Source organism: Pan paniscus, chromosome 8, assembly GCF_029289425.2.
Source record: "Pan paniscus chromosome 8, NHGRI_mPanPan1-v2.0_pri, whole genome shotgun sequence".
Taxonomy (NCBI): Eukaryota; Metazoa; Chordata; class Mammalia; order Primates; family Hominidae; genus Pan; species Pan paniscus.
This window is the reverse complement of record NC_073257.2, coordinates 89,264,186-89,285,280: the sequence shown is the minus strand read 5'-3', so window position 1 is coordinate 89,285,280 and position 21,095 is coordinate 89,264,186. Positions and strand designations below refer to the sequence as shown.

General features: G+C 39.0%; 1 protein-coding gene across 43 annotated transcripts in view; it reads left to right on the top strand.

Moving 5' to 3' along the window:
- KCNMA1 (potassium calcium-activated channel subfamily M alpha 1) overlaps positions 1-21,095 on the top strand; it is a 767,331-nt gene that overhangs the window by 501,331 nt on the left and 244,905 nt on the right. For all 43 annotated transcript variants that reach the window (XM_063607449.1, XM_063607448.1, XM_063607447.1 and 40 more), the window contains one exon: positions 15,016-15,091. In XM_063607449.1, the coding sequence (XP_063463519.1) occupies positions 15,016-15,091 (76 nt within the window). The remainder of the gene's footprint in view (positions 1-15,015; positions 15,092-21,095) is intronic.

Below are 21,095 nucleotides of genomic sequence, written 5' to 3'. Positions count from 1 at the left end.
TCTTTAACTTAACATTATGTCAAAAATTTTCCTTGTTACAATCTTTGAGCATATATAATATCCTATAAAGAAGATGTATCAGACTTAAGACCTATTTTTGGATTTTAAGCTGCTTTCTATTTTTCTTGCTTAATGAACAATTTTGCAATGAGCATCTTTGTTTCTGTAGCATATTTCCATATTTTGTTATATTTTCTTAGGCTATATTCCCAGAAATGGAATTACTTTGATTAATAATGCTGAATTACTTTCTGAAAAGGTTTTATCAGTTTATAATTCCACAATCGAATTATAAGACTATTTCATTGTAGAGTCATCTCCACTAGGTGAAACTCAAATATGTTGCTATTAAGTAGAATAAATACAGTGCTTACTTATTTTTGTTTAATTTGCATTTCTTTTAATTTTTTAAAGCATTTTTGAAGAATACTATATGGTTATTAACTATAGTCACCATGTTATACAGTAGATATCTTAAACTTATTTCTCTTATTTAACTGAAATTTTGTATCCTTTGACCAACATCTACCCAACCACCCTTCCCTCCAACCGCCCCAGCCCCTGTTTCTATGAGATCAACTTTTTTATATGAGTGAGATCATGTGATGTTTGTCATTCTGTGCATGGCTTATTTAACTTAATATAAACTTTAGGCTCATCCACATTGTTGCAAATGAAAGGATTTATTCTTTTCATGGCTGAATAATATGCCATTGTGTATATATATCACATTTTCTTTATTCATTCATCTGTTGATGGACACTGAGGTTGATTTCATACCTTGGCTATTGTGAATAGTGCTGCAAAGAACATGGGAGTGCAGACATCTCTTCAGCACGTTGATTTCATTTCCTCTGAATATATACCCAGTGGTGGGGTTGCTTGATTGTATGGTAGTTCTATTTTTGGGTTTTTGTGGAAACTTTTTACCTTTTTCCATAATGGAAAATAGTACTAATTTACCTTCCCATCAACAGTATGCAAGGGTTCCTTTTTCCCACATCCTCACCAACACTTAACCTTTTGTCTTTTTGATAATAACCCTTCTAACAGATGTGAAGTGATAGTTCATTGTAGTTTTAATTTGCACTTCCCTGATAAATAGTGATGTCAAACATTTTAAACATTTACTGTTGGCTATTTGCATTTCTTCTTTTGCGAAATGTCTATTCAGGTCCCTTGCCCATTTCTTAATTGGGCTATTTGCTTTCTTGCTATTGAGTTGTGTTCTCTATATATTTTGAATATTAAGCCCTTATCAGATGTATAGTTTTCAAATATTTTTCTCCCATTCTGTAGGTTGTCTCTTCACTCCGTTGATTCTTTCTTTTTTTTTTTTTTTTTTTTTGAGACAGAGTCTTGCTCTGTCTCCCAGGCTGGAGTGCGGTGGCATGATCTCAGCTCACTGCAATCTCCACCTCCTGGGTTCACGCCATTCTCCTGCCTCAGCCTCCCAAGTAGCTGGGACTACAGGTGCCCACCACCACACCCGGCTAATTTTTTGTATTTTTAGTAGAGACGGGGTTTCACCGTATTAGCCAGGATGGTCTCGATCTCCTGATCTTGTGATCCACCCGCCTTGGCCTCCCAAAGTGCTGGGATTACAGGCGTGAGCCACTGCGCCCCGCCTCTCTTCACTCGGTTGATTCTTTCTTTTGTTGGGCCAAGCTTTTTAGTTTGATGTAATCCTCTTTGTCCATTTTTGCTTTTATTGCCTGTGTTTTAGGGGTCGTTTCCAAAAAATTATTGCCCAGACCATTGTCATGGGGCTCTTTCTCAATACTTTCTTCTAGTAGTTTCACAGTTTTGGATCTTAAGTCATTAATTCATTGTGAGTTGGTTTTTGTATATGGTGCGCATTTTTTTTATTTGAACCAAGTTAAGATAAAATAGTTTCATTTAATTAATTTATTTAATGATTATTCACTAGTTATATTATCTTCTTCATGATGTAGCTGTTTGTGATTTTTGCCTACTTATCAACTAATGATAAAGTATTTTACATACATGCTTTTGACATTACAAAGAATTTATCCTTATTGTATCATATTTGATTATTTTTTCATTGGATATTGTGTTTATTATGGTTTTAAACATGCAGAATTTTAACATTTTTATGGTGGTGGCAGAGCCTGTATTTCAAAGATTGTATGACTCCTTTTACACATGAAATTAGAAATTCTTCTTTTCAGAGGGCTAATAATATATACCTATATTTTCCTCAATTTTTCTGTCCCTTATTATCTATATTTAATTTTTAATTCATCTCAAACTTATTTCCATTATGGTATGAGGTCCATCATTGCATGATGCCTGTCTTCCTTTTGATTTGTGATGACCTCTTTATTGTCTGTAAAATTCTTCTGATAAAATAGAGTCTATTTCTCTACTGCTTAGTCATTGTTGCCATTCTCTTATTACTTTCTTATTCTATTGCTTTGTGGTAAATGTGACTTAGATGATTTTTGCATTTTAGATTTTGATGAAATTTCTTTGTGGCCTAATATGTGGTCAGTTTTTGAGACTGCTCATGGCTGTTATTAAAGAATGTGTGTTCCTAGTTTACTAATATATGTGTGTGTCTTTCTGCCCATCCATTCAGATACATATAGATATGAATATATCCCAAGGGATTAAATGCTACTTAAATATCCTATATTTGTGCATTCTTGTCATATTTGTTTTATTTATCTCGAAGGAATACTTTTAGGTGTATAAAGTTTTTTTTTGTTACACATTCTTTGTGGATTGTTTCTTTTATCAATATGAGGTATTACTTTTTATTCTTTTTAATATAATTTTTATATATAATTTTATATATAATTTTTATATAACTTTTTGCAGTAGCTGCCACTTTATTTGATATAATCATTGCTCTATTTGTTCCTCTTTTCTCAGCATTTGCCAGGCACATAATTTCCATTCTTTCATTTCTAACTTTTCTGTGTGTCTTGTTTGCAGTGTATGTCTTTTAAATAGCATGCGCCTGGAATTTATTATTGTTGTTGTTTTCATATCATGTGAATCTCTGTCTTTCCATAGGTGAAAGTAATTTTAATTTAATTTTATTATGATTACAAATATATTTGGACTCTTTTGCTATTGTAACTGTGTTTTCTGATTAATATACCTTTTATTTTTTTTTTTCCTTTTCATTGGATGGGCTGAAGTTTTTGTTCTTTTTTTCTTTTCTCCATTTGATTAAATTCCTTTGTCCTTTTTTTCCTCTAGGCTATGGAATTTATATCCTTAAGGTTTTGATACACATACTTTAATTTTTTTCTGTTAATATGTATGATTGATTGTATCCTATCAAGACAAGAATTTCTGCACACCTTTCTTTTTCCCATTGCCCTCTCTCCTTCACACCTCCATCTTCCATTTATTTCCAGAGATTTTAATTTTAGATCATTGTTATTATTTATTCATTTAAAACATACTCAGTCAACACATAAATGAATCCATTACTTTTATCTTTTCCATGTTGCTTCTTGTATCTTGCTTCTTTTGGATTTATTTTTCTTTCAACTGGCTAAGTATATATTACTTGGTTCAAATTAATCTGTCCTGAGAATTGTAAAGATATCCTTCTTTTGTTTTCTTGCAACCAGTGAAGCCAGGAGAATCGTGACAATAATTTGACTCTTGTTGCTTTGAAGGGATTTATTTCTTCACATTGATGTTATAAAATTTATCCACAATATGCTTGGATTTAGGTCTTTTAAAATGTAATCTGCTGGCCGTGGGGCGGAGCTCGCAGTGAGCCGAAATCGTGCCACGGCACTCCAGCCTGGGCAACAGTGCCAGACTCCGTCTCAAAAAAAAAAAAAAAATTTAACCTGCTGGACACTTAAAAGGCCTTTCCAATCTGAGGATACAGGTCATTCTTTCAGTCTAGGACACTTTAATGTTATTTTAAATGTTTCCTGTTCTCTATTTCCTTCATTTTTTCCTTCTGGCAGCTCAATTACATGGATGTGGAAAACTTTATTCCTGTTTTCTGGGTCTCTTAGTTTTTCTTTTGCACTTTTCATTCCTGTGCCCCTTTGTATGAAGATGGCTGTGTGATAGTCCAGCCCTCTACTTTGCTGTGTGGCTATGCCCATTCTTCTATTAAGTTGGCCTTTTAAGATTTTGATGTTCAAAATTTTAATTGCTAAGATATTTAGTTGATTTTTTGAGTTGAGATAATTTTTCACAACTCTTTATATTTTTCAAATATTTTTCTAAAGCATTTTTTGTTTAATGCTTTGTTAATGTTGTATCCTTAAGGGTCAGTTGTCCTGAAGTGTAATATGTGTATTTCTTGAAGGAAAGTTGCCTTTCCTCAAATGTTTGGCAATTCTTTAGTTCTTTTCTTTCCTTTCCTTTTCTTTTTTTTTTTTTTTTTTTGAGACCGAGTCTTGCTCTGTTGCCCAGGTTGGAGTGCAGTGGCGCGATCTCAGCTCACTGCAACCCCTGCCTCCCAGGTTCAAGCGATTCTCCTGCCTCAGCCTCCCAAGTAGCTGGGATTACAGGTGCCTGCCTCCATGCCCAGCTAATTTTTGAATTTTTGGTAGAGATGGGGTTTCATCATATTGGCCAGGCTGGTCTCGAACTCCTGACCTCAAGTGATCCGCCTGCCTCAGCCTCCCAAAGTGCTAGGATTACAGGCATAAGCCACCGTGCCTGGCAACAGCTGGATAAATTTTCACGAAGAGAATGCATTTGAGAAGCCAATGCTCAGCTCAAGAAACAGTCATTATTGCCTGTCACCCCCTAGTCCCTTCTCCTGGCAACCTTCTAGTCACTACACCCCACAAAGGTAACCACTCTCCTGACCATATATCAGTTTTGCCCAGTTTTGAACTTCATATAACTGGGTCATATAGAATGACTCTGTGTCAGGCCTTGTTCTCTCAATGTTACGCCTGTGTGATTCATCCATGTGGTTATATGTAGGTGTACTTGACAGTGTTTTTTTGTTTGGAGATGGAGTCTTGCTCAGCCTCCCAAAGTTCTGAGATGACAGGCATGAGCCACCGTGCTTGGCCTGTTTTGTGCTTATCTTTGCATTTGAGATTTTCTGTTAGCCTATATGTGAATGCTGTCTTTGTGTGTTGCAGTTTGTCTGGGGAGTACTGAGATACGCTACGGTGTGTTTCTATTCGGTAACTGGTCTTAACAGCTGTAGAGACAGTGTGTTTCTTCCAAGAGTTACAGTTTACTCAGGATATTGCTCTATTTTAACACCTCAAGTGTATAAACTTGCTGCCATGTAGTGACTACTCCTGTTTGGCACCCCAGTCAATCAGTGTTATTGTCACAGCCTCCCTCTTCCCAGGGTCAGCCACTTCATTTCACCTTTTGGATGGTTGTTTTCTTCTTCACTGTGATCTCTGCATCCCACCCACCCCCCCATCAACCTCAGTCTTTATGTATTGACCAAAGACATTTTTAATATTCTGTTTATCATTGTGGAGATAGACAAAGAAAGATAGTCTTTCTTTCTCATTATGGAAATATATACATGGAAAATATATGTATATGTTTATATAAATATAAATAAATACATATATATGTATGCAAAGTCAGTTTCTAACAGAGTATCTACCCACATTTTGTGTCCGTCTGTTCTGTATTGTAATCTCCTCTTCCATTCTTTTTGTTCTTGTGGGATTCTGCTGTTTCCTACCCCCTCAACATTTGTATTACTTTAGTGAAGTTTTGAGAGGGGGCAGACATAAACCATTGTGATCCATCTGCTATGTTTAACTAGAATGCTCTGGATTATCATTTTAATTCATTGATGAATAATTTATGTTGGTATTATATACAGAATTTTGGCATCTATGATCTTAGTGATATTAGAATACAGATGCTTCTCAATTTAACCATGGAGTTACATCCTCACAAACCCATCATAAACTGAAAATATTTTAAGTTTGAGAATGCATTTAATACCCCTCACCTACCAAACATCATAGCTGAGCCTACCCTATCTTAAACATGCTCAGAACACTTACATTACCTACAGTTGGGCAAAATCATCTAACGCAAAGCATATTTTATAATAAAGTGCTGAAAATTTAGTGTAATGTACTGAATACTGTACTGAAAGTGAAAAACAGAATGGTTGTGTGAATACTTAAAGTATGGTTTCTGGTAAATAGGTATCACTTTTGCACCACTGAAAAGTCAGAAAATCGTTAAGTTGAACCATTGTAAGTTGAGGGCCATTTCTACTTTATTTTTGTGCTTTGAGAGTCAGTTTTTGGTCCTCAGTTTATGTTTATTTTATAATATAAGTTAGTAGCTTTAGATCTCGTTTTGTATTATGGAACAGTTTAGAATTTTAATAAAATGTATGTGTAATAATTTAATCATAAATTATATATGGGTGCAGAGTCTTTAAGGGAAGCTGTTACTATATATTTCAATTTATATCTCAATTGTTATCCTATAATGGATTTCTTTTTTGTGTGTATCAAGTTTCGAAGTTTATATTTTTCGGAAAGTCATCCCTCTCACTGAGGTTTTTCACAGATTTATTACAATATCATTGTGGATAATTTTTTTCTTTTTTTTATTGGATCAGCCAGAACTTTATTTTGTTTGTTTTCTTGTTGCTATTGTTTGCTCCCATAAAATTCTACAGATTTTTAAAATTTTTTTCATATTTATTGGTTTTCTGGTTATTTAGTCATAAACACTAAACTAAAAAATCAGCTTTCTCCTATTGTCAAGACTACTTTTCCCCCAAAATCCTAAGCTGAATGCTTTGTTTTATAAATAATCTCTTATTGTATTATTGATTTAACTTCTAGTTAGCCAGTATGTTCTTTAAAATTGATTTAAATAGACTGGTAGTGTGCTTAGAGGGTAGATTACTGGTTTTAAATTACTCAAGTGATTACTCGGGTTAACGGAAATTTGCTATTTGGAGAAAAAATAAAGCGTTCTCCTTTCGGCATACTACTAGCCAAAATAAATAAATACATCCTGATGGATTAACAAGTTAGAGGTTAAAAAAAGAAAATAAAAGATACTCTAAAGCAGTGATTCCCAAACTTGGCTGTACACTGGACTCATCATCATCCATCATCTGGCTGTACATTAGAATCTTCTTGATTAGAAAAAAGAAAGCTTGGTCCTTTTGGTGCACTGTTAACCAAAATAAATAAATACATCAAAATGGATTAACAAATTAAAGGTTAGAGAAAAGAAAATATATTCTGAACCACTGGTTCCCAAACTTGGCTGCACACTCAAATCAGAATTTATAAAAATTCTGATGCCCAGCTTGTATCCCAGACCCGTTGAATCTGGTGGGAAGCAGGCCTCAGTATTGCTTTAAAATCCTCAGGTGATTACAATGGCAGAGAAATCTGGGGACCACTGCCTTGCAGCCTTGTTTTCCCAAAGTGTGGTCTTCTGACCAACAGCATTGACAATAGCTTAGAGCTTGTTAGAAATGCACAGTATCAGGCCCCATCTGAGATCCACTGAGTCAGAATCTGGATGTTTACAAATGCCAGGTGATTCATGTGCACTATGGATTTGAATCCCATGCCTCCAAAGCAAGTGTAGAAAATTAGTGTCCATGGCCTATTTATATGAGTAACATTTTACTGGAATATGGTCACACCTATTTGTTTTCCTATTATTTACAGCAAAGTTGAGTCGTTGTGACAGCCTAAAATATTTATTAATATTTACTATATGTTCATTTATAGAAAAAGTTTGCAATGCTTCTTAACCTGGATGGCTCATTAGAATCACTCCGGAGCCTTAATACTCCCTCTGCCTGAATGTACCCCACGCCCATTAAATCAGAATGCACGTAGGGGGTGCTGAGACCCAGGTGTCAACAATTCTGAAAGTTTCCCAGGTGATTTAAATGTACAGTCAAAGTCCAGAACCAGTGCCCCAAAAGTACAAAGAAAAAAAAATAGATGCAGTGAAAAAAAAAATAGATGCATTTAAAAAAAATTATCTATATGATGGGGATGGCCAAAAAAATTTTTAAAAAAGGGAACATAATAGAAAGATTGATATATTTTAGAATTCATGGGGAAAGAAACCCATCTTAAGTAAAATTTGACAGTAGGAGAAATACTTTAAGCCAAATTGAGAAGAATGACGAACGGTGGGAGATAATATATGGTATACAAAATCTTCTTTATATGAGAACACAATTGTATTACTACAATTCAGATAATACACAGGCAGACTGGCAAAGGCCACTCTAAAGCACTTTAGAGAAGAAAATGAAATGACTAATAATTATATGAAAAAATAATTAGCTTCATTTGTTAAGATAGAAAAGCAAAATAAAACAGCCATCAGCTCTTATTTGGGGTCTATCAAATTAGGATTATTTTTTAAATTTTTAAATTTTTAATTTTTTTGAGATGGACTCTCACTCTGTAGCCCAGGCTGGAGTGCAGTGGCGAGATCTCGGCTCACTGCAACTTCCACCTCCCAGGTTCAAGTGATTCTCCTGCCTCAGCCTCCCAAGTAGCTGGGATTACAGGCACATACCACCACACTTGGTTAATTTTTTGTATTTTTGGTAGAGACAGGGTTTTACCATGTTGGCCAGGCTGGTCTCGAACTCCTGACCTCAAGTGATCAGTCCACCTCAGCCTCCCAAAGTGCTGGGATTACAGGCATGAGCCACCATGCCCGACCTCAAATTGGGATTCTTACCCTCGTTCCCTCCATCTTTCCCCTCCTGCCTTCCTGCCTTCCTGCCTTCTCTCCTTCTCTCCCTTCTTGCCTTCATGCCTTCTTTCCTTCCTTCCTTCCTTCCTTCCTTCCTTCCTTCCTTCCTTCCTTCCTTCCTTCCTTCCTATTTTCTCTATCACTGTACTCAATCCAGTGGGAATACAGGCAAAAGAGCTTTTGCATACTGAAGGGAATGCAAATTGTGAGGACAAGTTGGTAAGATGTATCACAAGTCTTGAAAGTGTGTGCTTGAGTCCTAATGTCTGAACTGGAAATGACTGGCTGAAGTCTGTACAGGGCAGTGGCTAGAAGCTTGGGCTTTGTGGAGTTTGTCACATTTGTGGTGAAACTTGGCTCTGTTGCTTTCAAACTATGCTGGATACACTGTCTCATTTGTGTCTCCTTAGCTATTTTCTTCTGTGGTACGTATTTTTTAAAAAAGATATAGTTAGAAGTTTTAGTGTGTGTAAGTAAATAAATATACTAGATATCATCAGTAATAATAGATTAATGTCATTGTCAACATCATCATTTCACCAGTAATTTAAAATAATAGTAACACTATATGTACTCTGTGTGTGTGTGTGTGTGTGTGTGTGTGTGTGTGTGTGTGTGTTTCTGGGCTTTCTAGTCCAGTTTGATGACTTTTCTGTGGCGTGTGTACACTCCTAAGCTATTGTAATTCTTCACCTTCATATGATGAAATTACCATTTACTGAGTGCCTCCAGTATGCCCACATGGACTCTTAGAATGCTGGGTCTTCTGGTATGCAGATCACCAGGGTAGGATTTAATGCCCATGCCTGTGAGGGAATAAGGGTGGAGAACTCAGGCTGGGTGCAGCTGCCTGGGAAGCCTCAACCCATCCCACAGGAAAAAGTATCCCAAATTGAGGCAAGGCAGCTGACCTTTGTCCCTACATCAGCCAGCATTTGTGTGTGGTGGCGGGGTGGGGGGGTGGGGGGCACCACCACTGACAGGGGATGTAGCCCCAGGTGAGGCAGCTCCTTGTAGCAGAGGACAGTTCTCATGAAGGGACTAGTTCTGAGCCTTTAGCAGGTCACTCTTCAAGAGCCCAGGACAAATAAGGTCCCTGAAGAGGGGATTTGGGCTGTACCCTACAGCATCTGCTATAGCTCATGTCTTTTATTCATTTAATGCAGTCTTGGATATGATACCTTAGTATTTTATTTAGGATTATTGTTGTTAGTCATTAGTGTGATAAGCTTGCCATTTAAGAAAAAATGCAAGGGAACTTGTGTCCAGGTAATGCCAACTTTCTAAACCAATACAGAGCATGGAAAAACACAGATAAGTCCATTTTTAAGACTTGATCATATAATAGAGAATAGATAGAGAAGTTACTATTTTTTGAAACTGTAAAAATCTCACTTGTAAAACTCTCTGAACCTGGAAGCTTTTGGGGAGGGCATGTAATTCCTGGCTTTTGGTATATATACATTTTCTTCTTCACAACTCTATTATAGCTATTTTGTGTTACCATAGAAAATCATTTATTTCAGAGATTTTATAGAATAAAAATAATAAAAGATATTATGAAATAGAGAAGATGAATAATTGTCACCAAAGAGTTCCCCCTCTCACCTCTCTTATCTTGGTCTCCTCTCTTAGCCTGAAGTCACTGTCTGTAGTCTTCTGGGCTCTTTCTGGGTATAGCCAGAGTGGTCATTGGTTAAGACTTTTCCCTGATGAGGCTACTTTCTACTTCCCAAGAGTGCAGCCCTGACCTCTCTCAGGGGACCCCGCAGGGCTTCTGGCTTTTCCCTTTAGTAGGCAACATATAGTCTCAGAATTCTGAATGTGGATTATCTAACCTTTAACTCCGCCGTCTAATTATTTCTCAAAACTTTGATTCACTCATTCAGTTCAAACAAGGATTTATTGAGCCTTCACCTTATGCCAGACACTATGTTCAATGCTGGAAATATAGCCCTGAACAAAACAGACATCAGCCCCTCCCCTCATAGAGCTGATGCTAAAGAGAGGAAGGCAGAAAGTAACCACATAACCGAGGTGCTAGTGCTTCATGCTGAGGAGAAAAGTGAAGCAGGAAAGAGGATAGGGAGTTGCAAGGGTGGTGTGGGAGGACTTGCATGTTTAGGTCAGGTAGCCAGGGAAAGTCACGCTGATCAAGGGACATTGAGTAAGAACCCAAAGGAGGTGAGGGAGTATGCCATGTGGGCATCTGGCAAACAGCATTCCAGGCAGAGAGGCTGCATGTGCAGAGGCCCTGGGGCAGTAGCATACCTGTGTGTTCAAGGGTCACTGAAGACATCTGCCAGATCAGCGGACAGTAGTAGGAGTGACAGTAGGAAGCCATCAGATCCAAAAGGAGATAGTGCTGGTGGTGGGATGGTGTTGCTTTAGGCCTTTGAAAGACTTTGACTTTTACTCTGTGTGAAATGAGTGGCATTGGAGGCTTCTGAGCAGAGAACACAAGGGGTCCAGAGCAGAAAGCGGTTAGGAAGCTGATATGGTTTGGCTGTGTCCCTACCCAAATCTAATCTTGAATTGTAGTTCCCATAATACCCCTATGTCATAGGAGGGACCGTGTGGAAGGTAATTGAATCATGGGGGCAGTTACCCCCATGCTGCTGTTCTCGTGATAGTGAGTTCTCACGAGATCTGATGGTTTTATAAGGGGCTTTTCCCTCTTATGCTCAACACTTCTCCTTCCTGCCACCATGTGAAGTAGGATGTGTTTGCTTCCCCTTCTGCCATGACTGTAAGTTTCCTGAGGCTTCTCCAGCCCTGTGGAATTGAGTCAATTAAACCTCTTTCCTTTATAAATTACCCAGTCTCGGGTATGTCTTTATTAGCAGAGTGAGAACGGACTAATACGGAAGCTATTGTGAATGATTCCTGAAAGACCAACCATTTCTCCAGATAGTCTGGCTTGATCTGAGGATGAAATGTAGACTGACTTTTTTAACCTATGGAGAACTTCATTGACTCATTTGCATTAGTGAAACTCAGTGCCACAAAAATGCCCAGTATGAGGCAGTCAAATAAGCAAAGGCCACCCTTGTTCAGCCCACAGGGTTCTTGCTCCTGCATCACCCTGGGTCCCTTTTGCAAGGAGATATTTCCCTCTGGTCTCCATGTTGGGAAAAATAAATGATTCTCCTGCAAGCCAGTTTGTTTTTCTCTCATATGTATACACTATTGATCTTATCCTGTCTACCTGCTTGCTTTTGTTAAGAAGGTGCTCAGAGCTAGATCTGCAGTTTGTGTCTAGCAAGAGTATATGACCTTGTGGCCTCTGCATTCATTTCTTTCCTGCCCTTACTTTCATGCACCTTAATTAAAAGAAAAGCTTTTATTCTACTATATTTGTGTAACTCACTCAAATGTGGCAAGCTGCCAATCAGCAATGGATATACGATACAAACACCATTGTTTAAAGATAAAAAGAAGAAATCCAGTTTGAAGTTCAGGTTGTTTGTATTCTATTTTTAGTTCCATAAATAAAAGCATATCTATGCACACACAGAATGTTCAGGATTAAACCCTAAGTGGCTAATACATTGCTAGCGTGTATTTCTACAGGAGTGCCTCTTATCTATGGTTTTGCTTCCTGAGGTTTCAGTTATGCCCAGGCAACCGTAGTCTGAAAATATTAAATAGGAAATTCTAGAAATAAACAATTCATAAGTTTTAAGTTGCATGCTGTCCTGCTTGGTTCCATCTGGGACAAGAATCCTCCCTTTGTCCAGCACATCCGTGCCATCTGCACTCCCTGGCCATTAGTCTCTCAGGGCACTTCAGTGGGCAGACCGATGTCTTGCTGTAACCCATGTTACCTGTGTTCAACTAACCCTTATTTTACTTAATAATGGCCCCAAAGCGCAAGTATAGTGATGCTAGTACATATTGTCATAATTGTTCTATTTTATTATTGCCATTGTTAATCCCTTCCTGTGCTAATTTATAAGTTAAATTTTACCATAGGTGTGTGTATATAATGCATATAGGATTTGGCACTATCTGAGGTTTCAGGCATCCACTGGGAGGTCTTGGAATGTATCCCTCAAGGAACATGGAAGAGTGTTGTTATCTTTCATAGTTTCAGTGCTAACTGCCAGTCGCCTTCTACTCCACGTTTCTACATTTGTCGTTTTAGCTCAGCAATATGCGACAGTGATACTGGTATAAGATAACAGTCTAGGTTGGGCTGGAAGGTTAGGACCAGCAGTAGAGTCTGTTATAAATTTAATTTCCAGCCCTTGTCCCCTCCCATTCTGATTTAGCAAGTCTTCTGAACCTCTTTGGAAACTTTATGCACACACTGAGCAAACAATGTATTTTTTGAGACCTTAGAATTTGAAATTTTTTTTGTTACTTTTATTCTTGAACAACCACTTGACTGGGTATAAAAATCTTGGGTCAAATTCTGTTTGTCTAAAAATTCTGAAAATTGCCCAATTGCTGTTTAACACTTTTTGTTAAATATAATGATCTTAGTTACATTAACGGTAAATAACCCCATCAACACTGGTGGTTTATTTTTATTGCCTGATTTTAATACTTGAAATGTGAAAATGAAAAGCCAGATGCTTCTTGGCATTGGTCTCTAAGAACTGATCCTTCATTTTACCTTTTAGTCGCCAGTCATTTTTTCATATCTCAAAAGTTCTTTTCTGTTATGTCCTGGCCTTTGCTTATGATCAATGTGATGTTTTGACTTCCCTTTGGCCAACACATTTTATCCATGGGTTGGATCTCTGTGATTTCCACTGTGTTTCTATTTTCTGAAGTTTCCTCTTTTTTTTTCTCCCTTTCTCTTATTTTCTCTGCTTTCTGAGATGACTTCTTAGTTTTGTACTCTGCGCCGTGGTCGGTTTTCAGCAGTGCTAAGTCAGCCTTTCATCAGCTCAGTTACGACTGTGCTTTTGGCCGTGAGCCTTTTTATTTCATCAACATCCCGTCTCATCTCTGCAATTATTTAATAAAAGTTATATAAGTATTATTTAGCATAGAAGGAGAATGTTTTCAAAAAAAGTCTTCTGTTCATGATGGTTAATCCTTTTCAGATGAGAAATTATTTTTTTGAGCCAATCCTTTTCTCCCTCTTTCCTTGTACAATCAGATTTTCCCCCACTCCATGAACTTTAAGTTAATTTTCCCTTATTACCTAAACAGCTCCACGTTGCGTGCAGTTAGTGTACTCCTCATTCAAGTAGAAGGTAGTAAGGATTCCTTCCCACCACTATGCCCTAGGCTGCCCTTTACTGGCTCACAGGCGTGGGAGAACAAAGCCCCACCCACGGGCGTGGAGTTGTCTGTCAACTCAGTGCACTGGAGGGCTTCGCACTGCCTTTGGCACGTGGCGGTGCTTAATAAAATGCTTCTAGAAAGTCTGCAAAAGAAAATCCCCTTGGGAGTGGGTGTGACATTCAATGTGTCTCAAAGCGGTGACAAACCAGCATTTTGTAAGTAATTCCCTTGCATGATAGCCAAATTGTTATAGCCCAGGACTGACTGAATGTTTTGACCATGAATTTCACCTGAACAGAAATATAATTCACTCTTAGCTATTAAAACATAATAATTTGCATTTTTAAAATGTCCTTGATGTGTTTTCCTTCTCCATTTCTCTTCTGCCACCTAAACACTGATGCTTCTTTTTCATTCAAGAGAGGTTGTTGATTTAGAAAGGACAAACCATTTATCTTAACACTTAATAAAAGGGGAACTATATAAATTTTGAATCCTGAAGTTGTAGGGTGTGATATCTCACTGATCTTTTTTTTTTTTTAATTGGGAGGAAAATATAGAAGTTTGTAGAAAACAGATAACACTGTGGGGTGTACTCTTCATTTTATCAGGGCTGAAGATAAAGATAAAAAATAAAATCCATCAAAGACATAAGGTTATCCGATTTATTCTCAATCTGCTCTTAGCACAAGGGTTACCCTGAGCTATCACAATTCCTAGGATTTTTCAGAGACAAAATCCTGCCAGATAACTAGGTAACTTAGAAACAGTGCTTTCAATCAGAGATCACCAAATGAAAAGTCTCATTAACCTGGCTTCTCCCCATGAGCCCTTCCTCTAAAGAGTTTCCGAACAGGCCACCTTTATAAAGAGAAAGTCCATTTCCCAGTCGAGATTAAACCAGTCAAGAATCAGAATGAAGGAATATGTCCGAGGTACCAGCTGGTTTATCTTCTGCAAGAACTTCCCATCCCTTCGACCCTTGGGAACTGTAAATCAAATGGCAGACTGTGAACATTAAAATCACACATTGAAAATAATGCATCTGTATTTCATTCTTTTTTCCAGGTTTGAGATTTTTAAGAGCTCTGAGACTGATACAGTTTTCAGAAATTTTGCAGTTTCTGAATATTCTTAAAACAAGGTAAGATGTTCTTCATCATTTTTTTTTCATTCCAGTCCCCTATGCCAAGTTGCAAATATCAGGTGTGCTTGCTTTCATCACAATGACATAATTAATAGTTATATTATTCACAGAAAGAGTGATCTAACACAGAGAGGGAGAGAAAACCAGAGTAGGGTTTGAGTTGCTCTCTTCTGCAGGGCCAGGGAACTATGTGGTGAAAAGAGAGAAATAGCTGTGCATGCAGGCAAGTAGGGACACTTTTAGGGACACATAGCTGATATCTGTGTGCCCAGTGGGGTTGCCCAGATAAGAGCCACGGTGTCAAGGGGAAAGGTGCACAGTGAATGAGGGATAGATTTGCTCATTGATTGGGAAGTCCTTGCTGCCAGATTCTAAATTGCCCCTTTATTACATCACTAAATAAGAAATTGAACCCAGTCGTAAAGGCAATAGAAGCAATGCTGTGAGAGGCAATCACAAACCTCATACGGCAAACAGAAAATCATTTCATTTCAAAGCACATTTTAGATGTTCACTTTATATCCGTATAGCCCTTGGGGCTTTCTCTGTGAATTGCCTTTTGGGGGAAAACCTACAAACCTCCTGCCGAATGTACCATGAATACTTCTGTTAACTGCGTTATGATCTGGAAAACACAACTGGACCAGGAGGAAAAGCCCCCAGAGGATCCCTTTCCTGATGACCTGCCGGCTTGCAGAGCTGGCCTGAAACCAGGGCTGTCTTGATGAATAAACTAATAAAAGAGGTTAGACGTGCTCTAATGGAGAAAAAGTACAGGCCATAAATTTCTCTTCTAGGAAATTACACTCTAAGAAGCTAACTTCTAATGTTCCATTTCCTCTTTGGTTGCCCTTCATGCATTTGATAAATGATTAAAAACAGGACACCTCCATATTTTGTGATTTGTAATTAATATATCTGTAGTTTTGAGGATTAGATTCAGCATCATTTTCCTGGTAACACAGGCTGGGACCTAGCTTCCTGAATGAACCTGACACAGCCAACAAATTCAACCTATGATTGGCTTTACTCCTTGGGTGTTAGTGTTTTTTTTTGCTTGTTTATTTTATTTTGCTTTAATTCCAAATTGGTTTCCTCTCTCTGACTGCTCATCTATGTGACTGTGAGGTCAAATTCACTTTCTATTAGTCAAGTTGAAAAGAAAAAGAGAATCCAATGGCACTGAAGTCTTTAAAAGTATGTCCTCCTGCCTTTTACTGTTCATTATCCTGAGATAAGAATTTATCAGTCCTCTATTTATTAGCAATAATGTAATATTATTCACATACAGTGAATATTGTGTTTCTTCATGTTTTTCTGATTGCCAATAACCTTGATTTCTGCCTTTTAATTATTCTTCTATGTGCTAGAATCATATTACTTTTGAAATGTAAACGATCAATGAAGCTAGCATCTCTCCAATATTTACGTATGTCAGATTCACTCCACTAGACTGTGTTTTAAAGATGGAACGCGTGAGTACCCAGCACCAAGCATAGAGCCTTGTCCTTAAGAGACACTTACTTTTTTGGTAGGGATGGTGTTTTGTGACACTCTCTAACATTGGGTAGTGTCTGTCTCTCCCTGTTTCACAATTACATCATATGTTAGGGGGATTTTTATTCTCTGATGCCAGCATTTTGAGAAGGTTCCATTGCTCTGAGGAATACTGTCTACTCCCTGGACCATTTTAGAACTTGAGAAAATGATGGACCATCTGAATATCTTTTTCTGACTTTCTGCTAGGACACTCACCTCTCTTTCCTTTGGATGCGGGAAGTGGCTGTGGGATCCCTGGTGGTCAGCTCACCTGCCAACTGCACTCAGTGCTGCCTCTCTCAGTGCAGAGCGGGGAAGCTGAAGCAGCCAGCCAGGGGACGAGGGAGAGAATGGCCCTAGGGAAGAGTCACAGGGTGGAAGGCTGTCTGGGCATCTGCCATCCGGGCCCCAAAACAGCCTTTCTCCAGCACCCCACTTCCCACTATATGAAACTCTTGTTAGAGGGTGCTTTTTGCCACAAACCCACAACCTGGGTTTTCAGAGTTCCTTTCACTTATGGTCATAACCAGATGGTTGAGATAATTCAGCAAGCCTGGAGTGAGCACCCATTGGTATCAGCAGCAAGGTGGGTGCTAGGAGTCCTGCTGTCAGAGAACTTGCTGCGTAGGGGTCCAGGCCGCCTGATGGTGTGGTTAATGCTGATGTCAGCATGCCCAGGGGTTGAGAGGGGAGTAACTAAGCTGGGCTTAGCCTGAGTTGCGGGGCAGTCAAGGATCTTTTCGAGGAGAAGGTTACTTTTAGGTAAGCCTTGTAGAAAACTTAAGTGTCATCCTCGTGGGGCTGGGCATGTGAGGGGTAGGGTGGGGGTTGACTTCTAATCAAGGAAGCTGCTAACAGCACACTGGTGTGAGAGCATAGCACTTGGGGAAACTTTGGGTAATTCTGCACTCCTGGACATTAAGCGTTCTGTGATGGAAAGAGGAGGATGAGGTTAAGAGGGTAGGAAAGGCCAGGTCACCAGGCACAGAAGCAAACGTCATGTAATTGTAAGAAATCTAGAAGCTTCAGGACAACTCTCTGAGGCCATTCTCTCTCCAGGTGCCAGCCTGGCTAATCTTGGCTCCTTCCTTTTGGGCATCCCCAAGTGTGGATCCCAAAGTTCTGTCCCAGAGAAAGTGCAGCCTTGGCTTTTGTAGGGTTTTGGACTTTTGAGCGATTCTCCTGTGACTCTTCCATACTCTGCTGCTTTCATAGCGGTCCTTCCAGAAGGGTGGGTTGGGGGACCCATGTAATCTTCTTTAGGGAGATTTTGTCTGGCTCTCTTTGGCGGTGAATTCCTGCCAATCCGTGGCATTAGGCAGGGATGGAGGCTTTGCAATGCGATTTGAAATAATGATTTGGAGTTGCTGTTTCATTCCCAGTACTTTGGCTGCCTCACTGGGCCAAGAGCTGAAAGAAACAAGGCAGAGAAGCATAAGGTGGGCAGAAAGATTGATAAAGAATTAAGAAGGCAGCAGAAGGAAAATTAAAGTGCATGGGATGAAATGGGCAAATCACAATTATGTGACCAGCATCAGGGCCCTTTCCCAAACTGCAAGCCCACAGGGGGCCTAGAATACTCCATAGCCTGAAACGGCCAATTAAAGGGGAGACAAGGAGACTCCCTCTCACTATCTGAGGTTTTGGCAGTTTCTCAGTTGCCCTGCAAACTGGAGATCTAACACACAGGTGCTAGAACACTTATTCTACTGTCAGAGGAAAGTCAGCAGCTGTGTTTAAAGGCTGTAATTCCACATCTCATTGACTGTGGTAAATATTGATGACTAAAACATGGATCACTCAGCAATTTTTTCCAAAATGGGAATTTCCTTATTGTTTCCTCTAATTTTTCTTTTCTTTTCTTTTCTTTTTTTTTTTTGAGATAGACTCTTGCTCTGTCGTCCAGGCTGGGCGTGATCTCAGCTCACTGCAACCTCCATCTCCAGGGTTCAAGCCATTCTCCTGCCTCAGCCTCCTGAGTAGCTGGGATTACAGGTGCCTGCCACCACACCTGGCTACTTTTTGTATTTTTAGTGGAGACAGGGTTTCACCATGTTGGCCACGCTGGTCTCGAACTTTTGACCTCAGGTAATCTGCCCACTTTGGCCTCCCAAAGTGCTGGGATTACAGGTGTGAGCCACTGTGCCCAGCCTGTTTCCTCTAATTTAAAAAATATGTTCATGGTAAACATTGCAACAACACACAAAATCATATAGGATAAAGTAAAATTGACTCCACATCACACTACTTTGAGATAACTATTACATCTACTATGTCACCTTTTGTTTCTCACATAGCATTCCATGATATGCATGAGTCATCGTGTACCTAACCAATATGGTTTTGGGAGGCGTTTTTGAAACTAAAACATTACTACTGACATGAACTTAGAAATGGCTCCAAGATAAAGTTTGTAAAGAAGAGTATTCTATATGGAGACTGCAAGAGATGTGCAGGGAGAGGCCAAATCATGCAGGTTCTTAGATTCATGGACTTTACTGAGAACAAAGGAGAGCTGTTGAAGGATTTTAATCAGGAGAGGAAATGTGGTTAGACTGACATTTTAGAAAGATCCACTATTCCAACAGTTGTATAGAGAATGGGGTTGAAGCATCAAAGACCTCATAGACCATAAGACCAATTAGGAGGCAGTAGTCCAGGGCAGAGGTATTAGGGCATGGCCTTAGGCAGTGCAAATTGGGGCAGAGAAAGAAGAAGGGATCTAGAGATAATTAAGGGATTGAATTGGCAGAATTTCACTTTGTTCCACTCATGTTGTCATTCAGACCATTTATGTTAGTGTGGTGCAGTCCAGTTAACTTTTTAGGGGGTGGGTATTTTACATCTGTCCAGCAAAGAGAGCAGTAAAACAAACAAGGCCAGCAGCACCTGGCAATACCAGAAACAAAGAGAAAAATTAGAGACAAGCAGAACAGGGACAAATGTGCACTTCTTTGTACAAAGTGCATGGCATTTTCTGTGTTAACTGAAACATGTCTTGTTAAACATATAGAGGACAAAGGAGGCCCCAGAAGCTCTGGGTTTACAGCTGTAATCTCTGGAGCCAGACCTTCTCTTGCAGCATCCACAGTTTCTTGGAAGAGGTCTCTAATCTACAAGAATCCTGTGCCTGACCTATCATGATTCACTGTGTCCATCGTTGTGAATTAGATCTCCATGGGATGGAGACTCAGGAATTGTATAGGCAACATGAGAATGATTGACTTTTGTTGGATCAGGTGTTGATGATAAGATCATAATCTCCCTCAAAGCTTAGGAAGCAGGCTAGAATCTGAATGGTTCAAATCATTCTAACCACTGGTAGCTTCATGTTTGGCCCAGATCCCTGGGCTTGACCAGGAAGGCTATGACTATCTCCACACAGAGATATATAACCTTTGCTATGCAGAGCACACAGCCCTGCTCCTGGCATGCCCCACTCTTTCTTCCCAAGGAGCCCTACTTAACCTGGCAAGGTTCACATTTCAGACTATGGAGAATGCCCACCAGGGGTTAACCTTGCATCTTTTGCTTGTAGCTTTCAGATGTGTGGTCATACAGTTTCATTTAGAAAGCAAATTCCTAAACCTAGGGATCTGTGATAATACTGATGTCGTAAAAATAATCAGATTTCAGAGCTAAACATGGACTGTTTTAGCAACAATGATTAAATGTTCTGCATATGGCAAGAGCTCCCTAACGCACTACTAATATCACTGTAACCATCATTTAGAGTTTAATAATCACCATATTTAGGTCATTTTTCCAAAGCACCAGGAGACTCAGACTCCAAATAGGTTTAATATCTCAAGAGGACTCTACATGGTTGTTGGTGGGACACTGCTGTGTTCAGGTCCCAAGAATCCAGGAGTATGTAAGTGAAGCCACTTGGTATTTAACGATACCCTGAGAAAATGAACAACACACACCTCCCTAAGAGCCCTCCCTTTGCCTCTGGCTATCAGTTCTTCATCTATTTCTTACCCTCCAATGTGGGAGCACACCTTAGAGGACTTACAAGGTACAGGCAGGAGAGAATTCTGCTCAACACAACATCTAACACATAATAAGGGCTCAATAAATATTGGCAATTATTATAATCTGGTAACTCTAGAAATGACCAAGAGAGACAGAATGGACATTTTGGCTGTTTTTCCAAGTTTTCGAGCCAAAAGAAAGTTGTTCCACACATTTTGAAAGATCCGTCTCACCCACAAAGTTGAAAGTATCTGTTTATTCTTTCCATGAACTGTCAGAATCAACTCTGGAAAAACTAAGACTGTGGATTCCTCTGTGCTCTTCCATAGAAGAGGAAAGATTATTGTTATGAGCATTAAATGACTTAGTATACATAAAGCACAGGTGATCCTAAAGCACTTAGGATGGTGGCACATGTGGTGAGCACTGGGAAAGAACTGTAAACAAGCTAGCTGAAACTATTACTGTGATCTTAAATGCCTAG